The sequence below is a fragment of the Chenopodium album genome, chromosome 6, assembly GCF_948465745.1.
Source record: "Chenopodium album chromosome 6, dcCheAlbu1.1, whole genome shotgun sequence".
NCBI classification, from domain to species: domain Eukaryota; kingdom Viridiplantae; phylum Streptophyta; class Magnoliopsida; order Caryophyllales; family Amaranthaceae; genus Chenopodium; species Chenopodium album.
The window spans coordinates 1,515,186-1,530,206 of NC_137839.1; the positions used below are offsets into that span (position 1 = coordinate 1,515,186).

The 15,021-nt window shown below is 32.1% G+C and overlaps 1 protein-coding gene across 1 annotated transcript; it reads right to left on the reverse strand.

Annotated features, from left to right (window-relative positions):
• Nucleotides 1–1,486: 1,486 nt before the first annotated feature.
• On the reverse strand, nucleotides 1,487–5,265 carry LOC145635524 (uncharacterized). The gene is made up of 2 exons (XM_081686823.1): nucleotides 4,474–5,265; nucleotides 1,487–2,521 (listed from the first exon to the last, which is right to left on the reverse strand). Exons 1-2 carry the CDS (start codon nucleotides 5,100–5,102, stop codon nucleotides 1,837–1,839), a joined length of 1,314 nt encoding a protein of 437 aa, XP_081542949.1. The 5' UTR covers nucleotides 5,103–5,265; the 3' UTR covers nucleotides 1,487–1,836.
• Between the last annotated feature and the right edge of the window lie 9,756 nt (nucleotides 5,266–15,021).

Genomic DNA, 15,021 nt, shown 5'->3' on the forward strand with positions numbered 1-15,021 from the left:
AAATTGATGCATTTCCAATCCAAAAAAAAAAAAGTCTGATGAATTTATAAGTAAACTAATCAAGCAATATAATTTCAATAATCAATGATGATAGAGTAAGAAAACTTAAGTAAATGTAGACTTCAATTATCAATTTAAACTTAGTTAATTAGATTGGTGTTTTGACACCGTGTCCTACAATCATAACAAATGTGACAAACTCAATTGTCACTAGTTTAAATTTCATCTATCCCTCCTTTTGCTCTATAATAAGTAAACTAATCAAGCAATATGATTGGTTTACCCTAATTCAAGACATAGCATATCTAGGGGCGGTTGCTATTTGTACTGTTGTACATTACCATAGGACATGGAAGATTATAGTTGGCCTCATTATTTAGAAGTAATCATATAACCCATTATTGTAGTCCACCTACATAATTTTCTAATTGATTTTTTTTCTTCTTAGCTATGAAAGATACACAAAGCATAAACGACACAAATGTAGTAATGTCATATAAGCACGTATTATGTACACAATTGAAGGTATAATTCATTTGTTGGAATAAAATGTATATTAGAAATAATAATTTATGATATTGCTTGAATATAAATATATATGACAATAACAGCCACGTCTAAAGATTTGTTTGGTGGAGTACCTTATATGTTACAAAGTCTTTCTTTCATGTATAAATGATCAACCAATAAAATTCCCCTTATAATAATGCAGAGGAAAGTCAAACTACATAACTAATTTCGTTTATCATGCTAGTTTCTACTTGAATAATTGCATAATTTCTGCATGAATTATTGCAATACTCTGGTTTGGGAGACAAATTAAGCCAAATTCTTGATTTATGATCTTCGATAAGGCCTATGGTGTAGAGAAAAGCACAAAAGGTACTACATTGAACAATCGTGTCACTAATCAGCACATAGGTCATCAATGGTATACATACTATGGTAGTGTTGGTTTAAAGGTTGGAGCAACAAAATCGAGCTAATATATTATTCCTACCTGAAGCTTTTCAATTCGAAATCAATAATGTAGTGCTGGTTAAAAGTTGGAAAGACATTATCAATCTAACATATTTCCACCAAACAATATCTTATTCGAGATCAATAATAATGTAGTGTTGGTTAAAGGTTGGAGAAATAACATTATTGAGAACATATTCAATTTTGGCGATTTTCTAATTGGAGATCAATAATTAACGCATTTGTATAATTGTAGAATGATCGAGTAGAGCGGAGACGTTTATATTATGGAGAAGAAAAAATATGAGAAAACACATTTTAAAAAAATGAGCCTTTATTCTTAAATTAGAGACACGGAGTATGAACCGTCTTACACTGTAATTTGTAAATATAGTTTGATTTGTATAAGAATGAATGAATACAAAAGGAAGTTTGAACCAACCATATGAATGAATAAAATAACAATCAAGCTACAAAGAATATGTATCTAAGCTACAAAGAATTATGCTTGGTCAGTCACATGAAATTAAAAGAATACAAAACTTCTTATATGAACAAAAAACTTCATTTGATCCTTGTTCTCTGTACAAGTTTTGTTGATTAGATTACATATATAATTAACCACCACCTGTGATCAATTAGAGAAAATATTTCCTCCATCAGCAACCCTCAATTCTTCCAAATCCGCCGATATTGTAGAACAAAAACACAACCAAAGAATCAAAATGAACAAATATTAATTTAAGCCTCACAACGAAAAATCATATGCTCAAACCAATAATTTACGACGTGGATCTGGTGTTTTTTAATTATATTGGTTGTCACTGCGGAGGTGATGGAGAAGGAATAGTCGATCTTGTACGAGTTATGATAATCCTACAAGATTATGTCGTGTTGATTATCGTCGTGACAAAGTTCCTTCCTTAGTTTTTGAGAGAATAGTCTACAAGCATCCATGCTAAGATCAATGGCAGCTGAAAGTGCTACAAATAGTGCAGCATCTGCCATGCATGTGACATGCTGCATGCCAACCTGGACCAATGGCTTGCTTACTTTACCCTCCCCTTCGACCGTGGACCCCATTACGAATCCTCGAACTGGTGACCTCATAACTCCCTCTCCTAAGTTGGAATCGCGCTTATCAATGCAAAACTGTCCCCCCTTCTTGATGCTCATTGTGGCCTCGGCGATGGGAATGCCAGTTCGAGTTGGTCCGTTCTCAGTGACCAACTCGAACTTGTACCCTAGCCCATCGACTGGGCCTCTCTCACGCCATACCTCAAGCCGGCCCCATGGCTTCCAGCTACTAACATGGGAGCCGTGGGGTCGGAGGATGAGCCAAGCACCAGGGTTTGACCGAGAGACTCGGTCAGATCCTGGAGATGGGACAAAAGGGGTGATGACTGATGCTGCTGCAACCGGGGATCCAGAGAGATCGTAGATCATTATCATCCACCCCTTTCGCTCCCTCACTGGCTTATCCTTCTCTCCAGACAAAGATCTCACCATCCATTTCTTATTGCTATTGTTATTGCTTATGGCAAAGTTTGCTGGAAGTGAGCTGCAAAATCATACACAAAAAAGTCCCTTGGTCAGTTACATGGTTCGTTACAATGACAATTAATAAAGCAACTTAAATCAAATGTTAACAATAACATACATGTCCAAGTTATTATTTTATTATCAACCTAATAGTCCAAATTTTACTTACGACCAAGTTAAAGATCAGATCTTAATTAACTAGTGATTAAAATCAGTTCACTGAATATTGGTTTGCATCTTAATTAGAGACAATTTGCATGCTTATAATAAGAACAAATTGTGGTTATTATACAGTAGAACAAAATCAGAACATTAGAGAATTATTGAATCAAGCACAATATCTAAGCACATGGGAAAGTAGTTGTGTTAATTGTAGCATATCACACAGAAGGCTTTAATGATCCTTTATTTTGACCAGCCTGGTTCCTAATTAATCGTAGTCTCGGCTTAATTATTTTACTAATTAAGTACTAAACACGACGTTTAGGGAATCTAATCCTCGTCAGCAATGTGGTTAGTTGCCTAAATACTTAATGCAAATCACCATTAAAGGGGTATCTGAGTAATCTTTTGATTAGTGCAACATACTGTATATATATCACAACTTGCTAGTAAATTAATTCATACTCCTAGTTGCTAATTACGTAGTTAATACGAGCATTACTGCATTAACTACGTCCAGATCATGGACACGTACGTTCTTAGTATGTAATTATGTTACATTAGCATCTAATTAATTAAGATGTAGTTCATCATCTGACAAACTTACAGGCTGAGCTAGCTGCTTTTAGTGATGTACAAGAAACAAAGTGAAACATCAACTTTAAGCATGGATTTGCAGATTTAGCACCAATTTCACATGTGATATTTACAAAGATTCTGATTGTTGAACTTGGCTTAGAAGGTTAAACTTTTAGTGCTAAATAAGAAACATAATCAAGCACTAATCTGTAATTTGTTAAATAATTATATTAGCGGCCGCTGCTTGACATGTGATGCTACAAAGATTCTAATCAAGAACTATCTATGTGAAATCTTTGGGTCGGTGGTCAGAATCTACTCTTATATTCAATATCAAATGAAAATGAGTTTTGAACCTAAACTTCAGAAAAGCAATAAAAAGAAAGATAATATAGTCGAGTTTAAATTTTCAATAGACATATAATATTATGAAGATGGTTTTTAAACCTAATTTTAGGCAAAATTCCCCTAATTGCATGACCTAACCAAGAAGTATATACACTTATTAGCTACTAGCTGGCCATTTATATATAATTTGACTTGAGAACTAATAAATTTGACAGCAAAAAAGCACTAAGCTAAGAAAAGGGACAAATAAAATGACATTGGACCAAGAATATGTAATCCACATATTTATTTTTGATCAAAAGGACTAATATGAATGTACTAAATGGTATACTCAAAAAATTTTGCCGGGAAGATAAGGTGGTACACAGCTGGATTTAGCAAATGGTACCACAATTATATGATGAGACTACCCACATCCACATGCCTATTGTTTTTCAAATCAAACATTTAACCCCACTTTAATCCAAACAACCAACCAAACTAATGTACACAAAAACAAATTATTATGGCCCACCCACCTTCCCTTTTCGACCCCACATTTTGTAACAACTCAATAATCTTATCTAATTTAAAATACACACGTTAGTGTGACGCCTTATCTTACACTAAACTACGCAGGTGTTACCCTTCTGACTCGTTAAAATGACCTCGTTTATAACTCAATAAAAAAACACAAAATTTTGTACGGAGTAACTAGAGTAATTCTACAACAATGGAGGGAATACAAAGTTATAACATGGTCCGACTCATCAAGTGAATTATTTTTGAAATAATACAATGAAGTGCATGTTAGCGATCTCTCAAAAAAAGTGCATGTTAGCAAATGTCGTAATAAGATGCTAAAGTGCATTGTATAAGAGAGAAAGAGGAATTAAGGCTTACCGAGAGCGGGAGTTTCGGTCTGCACTAAATTTGCAGCTAAAAACCGGTTGGCTGATGTTTCCTTGGATCTGAAATACAACCGGGCTACACTCCGGTTCACCACCAAATTGAAAAACAAACCGAGGGTCCGGTTCAGACCGGACTATCAAATGTAGCTTAGCATGATGATCAACTCCTTTGTTTTTCTCACCTCTTTTCTCATTTCCAAGCCTCATCCAACCGGATTGGAAGACAATGGGTTTCGCCTCGGCCCCCTTAAGGTCAACACATAGGTTAACCTTACCTAAGAGCTTACCAGTGCTCATTCCACAGGTCTGGCCCATTCGCCCCGAGTACACAGATACTCGGAGCGAAACAGGCCTACCTGACATACGCCTAAGCGCCGCAGGGTCTAGATGAAACCCTGGGGCGCTTGTGGCAGACTCCAACGAAGAACTGGGATGTCCCAGTTCTCCGTTGGAGGAAAGGGGAAGAAGGGCAGTTTGCGAAGCAAACCCCTTCAATGTGATCTTACAAAAACATGGAGTCGTACTAGGATGGACTCCAGCTCCCGATGATGATCTCGCCCCCATCGGGAGCTGGAGTGCTAACGACTCGATTATCAACCTTGCAAATGGACATGGATCCATTGTAGTATGAACAATTGTTTAGAAGTAGTATTATGTTTGAATGAAAGAAGTTTTATTTATTTATGTTTTTGTATGATATGATGAAGAAGTTGGGTATGTGGTTAAGTAGTTGATAGAGTGTAGAATGAGAAGAAATGAAACTAACGAGTGAAATAAAGAGTTGAGGGAGTACTAATAGTAACACTAAAAATATTATTTTAATAATAAAATAGAACAAATCCGAGCTGGAATCGTCCTTGCTTAGGATGCGCTTACTGTGATTTATTTGTCTGCGTATGATACCCTTTTTACGTTTTTTAATCATAAAGTCTTATCTACATGGCATTCATTTTTTTTTGCAAAAATAAAAATAAAAATATTTTCAGGGTGCTAATTAAATAAGGTGTTGATTTCACATGCCTACTTCATATCCGGGAATATCGGAGTCGAAAATTTAAATTAACGATACGATATTTTGATTCTTTGTCTATCTTTTGCGTTTTTGGTATATTTGATCAAGAAGTCTTGTGTATAACGAGCGTACATTAAGGGTCTGTTCATATTTACTGAATTGAGCTGAACTGAACCGATTGGAGCTGAACTAAACTAAATTGAGAAGAATACTTTATGAGAGAAGGAAATTAGGAGCTGAACTAAACTGAAATTAAGTAAATGTGAACAGACCCTAATTTTATTGTTAAACGATCGGTTTGAGAGTAACTTTTATTATTCCACTTAATTCATGATTATACTATAAAGACTAAGGGGGCGTTTGGTTCAAACAATGGTATGGGTTTGGAATGAGGAATAAAACCTGGGTGGTATGGGGTTGGAACTTGATACTTGATTTCATGTGTTTGGTTTTTATCTAGGAATGATAGTCTTCTTTATAATTTTAAACCTAAAGGTATCAGTGGCGGAGCCAGAAATTTTAAATCGGGGGGACGGATGAACATTACATAGTTTGACAAAAAATATCCGAAAAAAAACACCAATACTTAAATACACAGAATGTTCAATAATTAATGTGTACCGCTAAAAAAAAATCCAAAATACAGAGTACTTAATAAAAATTCAATATTATATATCAATTTTTTCTTCAAAAATAATCGCTTATGAGTTCGAAATTTTTAATAAATTCGAACATTAAATAATATAGGTTATTAAATGCAATAGTCATCATTTATAATTTTCTATGACAAACTTAATTTAGTGGGTTTTGTTCATGCAATATCATAATTAAAGATATTATTTAAATATATATACTTAGTATATATTAATTAAAAAAAATGAAAGGAATACTTCTTAAACATTAAAAAGAAAAAAAAAGTGAATGGAATACTCCACTAAATTAAAGTTCAAAAATAGTTATTTAGGGGTTCCGTTCATGCAATATCACAATTACACTTATGTAATTAAATTAGTACTCTGTATTGGTTAATAAATAAAATGGAAGGATTCTTCCTCAAAAAAAAAAAAAAAAAAAAAAAAAAAAAAAAAAAAAGAAAGAACACTACAACAAGGTTTGAACCTTGGTTTCTTGTAAAGAATTCAACTCCACTCACCACCACACCATCCACTTTGTATCTTAAATTATGCCACACAATAATATAAATAGTTGATTGTGTTTTTGGGAGGTGGGGGGACAGTTGTCCCCCCTTGTACCCCTCTGGCTCCGCCAGTGAAAGGTATTGGTATGAGCCATACCCACCTCCCCCTTGGGTTTCAAAAACTCATACCTTGGAGGTTTGAGGTATGGGTTTGAAAAATGAAATTTCAAGAAACGAACACAAAGTATGGGTTTTGGTCATTCCAAACCAATACCTTATACCTAATATGCTTGAACCAAACACCATGCTACCTTCGATTTTTTTTAGTTGCAACTTTAGAATATTTTATATCTCCCAAATAAAAATATAGGTATGAATTGCATCTTTATTAATTTTTATGTGGGAAATATATTGTTGTCGATTATTTATGAATCTTATGATAAAGTGAAGAGATTAGGGAAGGGAATGACTGAATGAGTACATAGACTTGAGAAATATGATCACTATAAATGTTTCCAAATTGTTACTTTGAAGAATTTAAACGGCATTTACCTATGCTCTCCCTTTAAATAATTCTTCAAAAAATAATGACTATAAGTAAAATGTTACACTTCGTATAAGTTCAATATAGGTAATGTTGAAAAATCAATAATTTCAAAGAGCACATATGTTTGTGACTCCATAAGATAAGTACTAATTCATATGTATTTCAAAAAATAAATAAATAAATAAAAAAAATAATAATAATAATAATAATAATAATAATAATATACACAATTTTTTATGTGACTGGTGATTCCGGAAGGTCAGCTACCATAAAAATTAGTTCGTCAGTGTTGGGTTACTCAATCAGTGTTAAATTATAGAGATTACTTTATTCTATTACAAGCAATCACACGGTGTGGAAGCCGCACACAAGACGGGCAAATTCATATTATAATTTAAATTAAGGGTCTGTTTTCTTCAGATTATTTCCAGTTCAGTTCAGTTTTTAATTTCCTGCTCTCATAACATATTCAGTTCAATTCAACTCAACTTAGTTCAGTCAATAAAAAAAAGGTAAATAAAAATATAATTAAATTTAGCAAAGCTGAAATACGATAAGGCCTAACACTCAAGATAAATGAGAAGTTATAGGTTAGCGCAAATAATAGATTATCTCCTAAAAATGGAAAGGTTGGCTAAGACGAGAAATTAGGAGCCGATTCCAATTTCCATCGTATGTGGGCGCAGCATAAAGGGACCCACTCGCCCCCACCAAACAGCTGGGGTTTGTATTATAGCCGATCAACTCATAATAACATACCGGAGTACTAATTCGTATCTTACTTTGTATCACCTAAAGATATCACCTATTTAATTATGTTTTTCGAAGCATATAATAATTGACAAAATGTTATACAAGTGCTTGTTTGATGGGTATAAAAAAAGTTAAATAATAAATAGAAGTATATAAAAAAGGTGTATTTCTTAAGAAAATTTTTTGGAGTTGCAATGTTTTATTATGTTACAAATACGGAGTAATAGGTAGAGTTAATCATTTGCGAACCTAGGCCAAATTCTTAGGAGGAAAAAGTAAGTAAACTCCCTACAACCGGCTAGTTTAAGGCTTGAGTTTGGACCTTCAAGTGTAGCTCCAATAGTTGGTTCGTGGAGGCGGATGCACGATCCACATGGTGCATCCGCTCCAAAATACAAAAAGGCGGAATGAACATTCAGATATATACTAATGAACATGGTCATATAAAAGAACATAGTAGTCATTTATAATGTACATGGACATATATATAAAAGAACATAGTGTTTATTTGTAATGTACATCAGTTTTTTATGCAACAATTTTGTATATATATTTTTTTTAAAAGAAATTTTGTATAATGAAATAGATAAATAGTACTATAATTAATTTTTTTTACCATACATTAATTACAAATCATTTCAATTTTTTTTTTACCAAAATTTCACTTTCTCTCTCCAAACAAAACTTCAAACCCATTTAAATTCTTCAAACCTCAAACAAAATTTCAAGAAATTCGAAATTTTGAGCCCAAGATTGTTCAAGATGACAAATAAAAACGAAAGGTAAGACCAAATTCGACATTTATACTTGTTTATTTGACATTCATACTTGTTTATTTTGAGTTTGAGTGTTTGTTTTTTATAAATTTGATTGAAAATTGTAATATTTGATTTTATTGAAAATTAATTGCGATTTTGATATAATTTTGTTGTTGCAATGAGAAATAAAATGAAATTCTTGAAGAAGATCAACCGATTAATATATTTTGGAAGAAGAAAGCAAGCAAATAGACAAATTTAGAAAAAGTTGTAGATCCAAATAATACAATGTACATTAAAATACAGTAAAATGTTCTTTTTTCATATACTTATATGATGCAAATAATACAATGTACATAAAACATGTAACCAACATTATAACATATATGTTCATTAGAATATAATACAATGTACATTATAATACAGTAAAATGTACATTTTCATATACATACATGATCATTTATACCAAATGTACATTTACTATATGAATAATGTTCTTTAATATTATCATGTTCTTTACTAATATTACAAATGTTCTTTAGATTTACAAAAAAACATATAAAACTGGATGTTCTTTATAAAATAGCTATATGTTCTTTACAAAACAACTATATGTTCTTTACTGAATAGCTAAATGTTCATTCCGCCTTTTTTTAAAGAACACTGGATGCACCAAGCATGGTGCATCCGCCTCCACAGAAAAAATTTCACCAAATCTCCCGCTAACACTTGATCAAGCATTTCTTAGCTTGATTGATGGATTAACTTTTAGTGTGGTTGTATAAATAATGCTCTTAGGCTAGAAAAAGTCACAAATGATAGTGGTATAGATGAGATTTGATCTAATTTTATGCGTTGAATATTACTTTCATTCTCTATCTAATAAAGCTAGTTGAAATATACTTGTGAAGGTGTGATGATGAGGCCCTTTAACTAATTATACCTTCATTTCTAAATCACTTTAATTCATAAATGAGTAAGATTTTCAATATAAGTACATGTACATAACATAAGTAGAATAAGATTGAAAAAAAAAATAACTTTTTTTAAACAAGGTTGGATTACTTATAGAGTAGGCAACAATTTTAGAGTAACATAATGATTTTTGAGATTATCAATTTATTTTCCATTTTATTAATTTTTTTTTTTAAAAAAAATCATCTAGTCTACTCAGCTTGCATGGCTGTAATTTGCCCGAAAATATGGAGTACAAGTGTGCACTTTGTTGTTGAGTAGTACGATGTCTAATTGGAAGGACTAATCACACAAATAAAGAAATATAAGTAATAATGGAGTTCTACAAAAACAAAACACATAATCTTCTAAATCAAGTTAGAAACGCTTTACAAAAGTGACACCCATAATTGATTTATTGTATTTATAAAATAGTCTTTTTTTTTTTTTTTTTTTTTTTTTTTTCCCTTTTGTAATTAATTAGTACGTAGTACCTTGGATTATTTTAAGTTTAGTTTGGTAGGTTTGGTGGCTTATATTATAATTATTATCATAATTTAAAGATTTAACTTTTGTGCCAAATTCTGTTCTCATTGCATTTCTACATATTATGCAATATAATTTGATTATCTGCATGGATTATTTATTAATAGTCAAGGCTGTCTTGGATCATACAACATGTTTGTTTTAATAGCGTCAATGTATTAGAAATATCAAATTTATATGAGAAATCAAACAACAAAGAGTTTGTTTGGTTGATTAATTTTGGTAGGTTGGAGACTTAAGATCAATTATTATTCTTGTCTAAATTCAATTTGTAAAGTTGGATGAGAATTTCTTTGCTTTGGCTGTAAGCCTGTAATATTGCATATAAGTAATGATATATATGAAATTATTGGTTTGCAAGTTTGCTATTAGAATAAACGGAGTATAATCCTTCAATAATCCTCCAAAAAAGTCATACAAATTTAAGTTCATACCACTATGTACTTTTGGCCTTTTTTTACGGTGCTGAATTACCGTCATACTAAAGGAGAGTCTAGTAATCACAAGTCTAATAGGGTTTCATGCATCTTAAAACCAAAATATAGGTAACATGTGCAATTACCTATCAATCTTTGTGAGACATCATGCATCCTCCATTCTTCTAATATAATGTGGACAGTACAATTAGTCCTAGCTCACATATGGATTAATTTTCTGCCAAAAACGAATTAATCACATCAGCACTCTAAACACATAAATAACGTCAGCACTCAACCATATATCTTTATTGGTATATTAGATGTGCGCCAAGTCATAGGAGTTCATGACAAGCAATATGATAAGATTATTCTATATAAAGCACCATATATTTATGACAACTAACATATGTATTAATATGTATATGCCATAGTGATGCTCTCAATATAACCATAATATTATGAACAATACTATTTGGAGCCACCAAAGAAGAGTATATGACAAAGCTATGATGTTAACAAGTGCAACCACTCCATAAAAGTGCGGACCGGAGTATGGGGACCTTAATTTGCTAATGGTTAATGAGTATAAGAATCAAGCGTGCACCCTATCAATGCTCTCTCTTTGTTTTAAGCCCTAAATTGAAAATTGATGTAGGAAACACATACATCAATTTTGGTTGCATTTTCACGCTACATACCACATACCTTTCGCTGGATTTGGCCTGTTCGTAGTGACAGGATGTATGTAGGTGCATGTATGAATGTTCTATCGATAGATACATACATTAAAGGGGAGAACATCGTTAAAATTCCTTAATTACTCTCTTAAAAAATAATGGATGAGTCAATTGTTCAAATTTCAATTCCAGTTGTAAATGAAAATTAATGTTGACACTCGCTCTAACATCAAATTTTATTATTTTTTTTTTAAAGAAGAAACATTAAATTTTTTTGGATAACCCTATCTTATAAATTTAACGACAAGTTAAATATCACTACTTACATAGTTACATCCCTTCAAATAACCCTACCTCGAAGGTTACTCAAATAAACAAATCGAGTTAATTACTCCCGCATTTATTAAATTAACTGTAAGATAATACATCGTGTACTATATATACGGAGAATTATACATTATCGAGCGAGTGATAGTACTCGAGGATTAAATTTCAAGCTTTATATTTTTTTATAAATAGTATATACTGATTTGAAATAGTAAAAGAAGTAGTTGGTTGGATTTGGATAGCAAGAAGTAGTTGTTTCAAACTTTCAATGTTAGTAGAGATGAAGAATATGATGGAAGCAATTTTTTTAAAAACAAATCATACAAAATTACAAATAATGTGGGGCCAAGACATGTCATCAGCGTGGATAGCTAATCTCTAATTTGATTGATACTGATAAGTTTTTCCTTGGTTAATCATGTGCGACATCCGCCATTTAACTTGTTGATATAAGGTATGATCATACATTAATGTCCCCTCGATTTGTCCATACATGCATGCAAATATGCAACGTAGGGCCTATTTTGGATTGTCTTCGGAGATTAGTGAATTTAATAGTGATAAATTGCTCTTAGCCTCTTACTCCCTTAAAAGGAGAGATGTGGACCAGATTTAAACTTGTAACTTTGTCATGTTGATTTTGATACCATGTTAAAGGACTGATTTAACCAAAATCTTAAGGTGATGATTGAACCCAAGATTGTTTATATGCTCTATTCCCTTAAAATTAAGTTTGGACCGGCTATAGCTAGATAGCATATTGGTCATTCAAATTCCCAAATGAGTTTGATTTGGTTTTTCTTTAGGGAACAAATACATTTGTTATTCACTTTAATGTCAATTTAAATTAGGTCATTGAAAATCCATTTGATAACAAGCTATTTTATTAATTGAAACTACCCATATTTATTATGCATAAGTTTGGTTCATGTTGATCAATTTCGTTTCTGGTCAAAATTGGGTAAGTTTAAATATAATTTGGAATTGTTTTTAATTAGGAATGAGATAGATTTGTTATTACCAACACTACTAATTATCAAGATGAGTAAAGTTATCTACTTTTTACCTATCTTGTAAATTTCAACAATGTTTTTAATGATATAATCCGTGTAACTATATAGTATACGCTTCAGTGTCTATATTGATTATATGGACAAAATTTAAATCCTATTGTATACCTAGTTAGTTACCAATTATGAAAACAGCGATTTTTGTTAATCATAAAATTGAATTAGCTTAATTATGCAATTGAAAAAGTTAAGATAAGAGATATAGTTAAGTCCTACAATCTTTGTAGCTGCCTAATTGCCTCCATCACCATATACATAACCAATGCCACTTGACACTCGACCACCTCAGCAAGGTTGTCGCATCATATAGCTGGATCATGGAATGTCAGCCTGGAGACTGTGACATTGGGCCTATTGGGCCCATTTGTTTTCACCAAATTTGTCCTGGGCCCGACCCGTGGGCTCCATTTATCTGGGCCCACTTTGGACCACCCACAAAAAAAAAAAAAATTAAAAATTACATGAAAATTAGCCTGGCACCGCTTTTTATGATAAAGCCAAACCAACAACTCAACAAGAGTGAATGAAGAAAACTACTGTAATTAAGCTAATCAAACCAACTTATTAACCTAAAATTATATATCATAATTGTAACTAATGATTAACCAATTTACCACGCCTTTGTTATGATTGTCCTAATTTTTTTCTTTCTAAGTTTGTCAAATCAAATTAATTTGTTAGTATAATGGGATATAGTCTCATATATACTCTTAACAAAAGAAATATAATGTTTTACATAATTATTCTCTTCCTCGTATATTATTACCTATGATGAAATATTTTGTTGATTATTAATTTATTATACATACCTTCGTGTGTACTGTACTGATCAGTGGAACTCAATTAGCTAACTTTTTTTTTTTTTTTTTTTTTTTTTTTTTTTTTTTTTTGACACAAATTAGCTAACTTAAACCTACTTGTACGTAATATATAGTACAAAGTTATGGAACTACTCAATTTAATTTATACTATAGTATTTTGTACTTTAATTTTGAAGATAATTCTGTTTTTAATGAATAAGATACTTTTTTCAAATAGATTTTCACATAATTGTAAAATTGTCAAAAGTTTTACACTACAAGAAATAGGTCATTTTGCGACGGAAACCTTGCAACGGACTACAATTCCGTCGCAAAAAGGGTTAATTTGCGAGGGAATAAATTCCGTCGCAACTTTGCGACGGAAACAAACTTTTGCGACGGAAATTCCGTCGCAAAGTTTGCGACGGAATTTATTCCCTCGCAAAAGTTTGTTTGCGACGGAAATAATCGTCGCAAAACAATATTAAAAAAAAAATATAAAAAAAAACATTTTGCGACGGATTCGGCGACGGAAATTCCGTCGCAAAAAGTTTTTAAATTTTTTTAAAAAAAACTGAAGTTTTGCTGAAGGAGAGAGAAAAAGAAAACGAAGAACAGAAAGAGGAAAGCGTAGAGAGAGATAGAGGAAAGCGTAGAGAGAGAAAGAAAATCCGGCCACTTCACCGCCGCTGTCGCCACCGGAACGACCGGAATCCGGCCACTCACACCTACTAACGCCCACCCCTTCCGTTCACTCCCACTCACGCGCACTCACGCCCACCCACGCCACCCCCTCCGTTCAAGCCCACTCACGCCCCTCCGTTCGCCGGCGGTGTGCAGCCACCACACCACCCTCCTTCCGGCAGCCGGATTTCCGCCACAACACCCTCAAATCCCGGTGAGTATTCCACTATCCCCCTTTGTTTTTGTTTTCAATTTAATTTTGATGTAAACCCTAACTTTTTCTAATTATGTTTTTTAATTTAATTTGTAACTAAATTTTATTATTTAATTACTTGTGTTTAGTGTAGTGTAGTTTAATTTATATTGCAATGTTAGAATTAGTTTAATTTTTAAGATATATTGCAATGTTAGAATTAGTTTAATGTATGTTAGTTTAGTTTAAAATACATGTTAGATTAGTTTATAATGTATGTTATTTTAGTTTAAAATATATGTTAGTTAGTTTATAATGTATGTTAGTTTAGTTTAAAATATATGTTAGATTAGTTTAAAATATATGTTAGATTAGTTTAAAATATATGTTAATTTAAAAATACATGTTAGTGTATGTATGTTTATTTGAATGTGGGTAATTGTGTTATGGTCAAAAATAAGCTCATTTGATAACAAATGTGAGAAATAGGCAAGTTAGAACCAAAAACGCCCCATTTTCGCCCATTTTTTCTAGTTTTAGGACCTAGTGAACCTATATTGCCACTTATAAACAATTTCAAGCCTCAAACTCAAGTAACTATGTTAGTTAGGTGTATTAAGGTCAAAAATAGGTTCATTAGATAACAAATGTGAGAAATAGAC

Coding starts and splice junctions, on each gene's coding strand:
- LOC145635524 (XM_081686823.1), bottom strand. CDS start 5,102: ATGGATCCATGTCCATTTGCAAGGTTGATAATCGAGTCGTTAGCACTC. Junction 2,522..4,473: donor GACCGAAACTCCCGCTCTCG/GTAAGCCTTAAT, acceptor ATGATTTTGCAG/CTCACTTCCAGCAAACTTTG.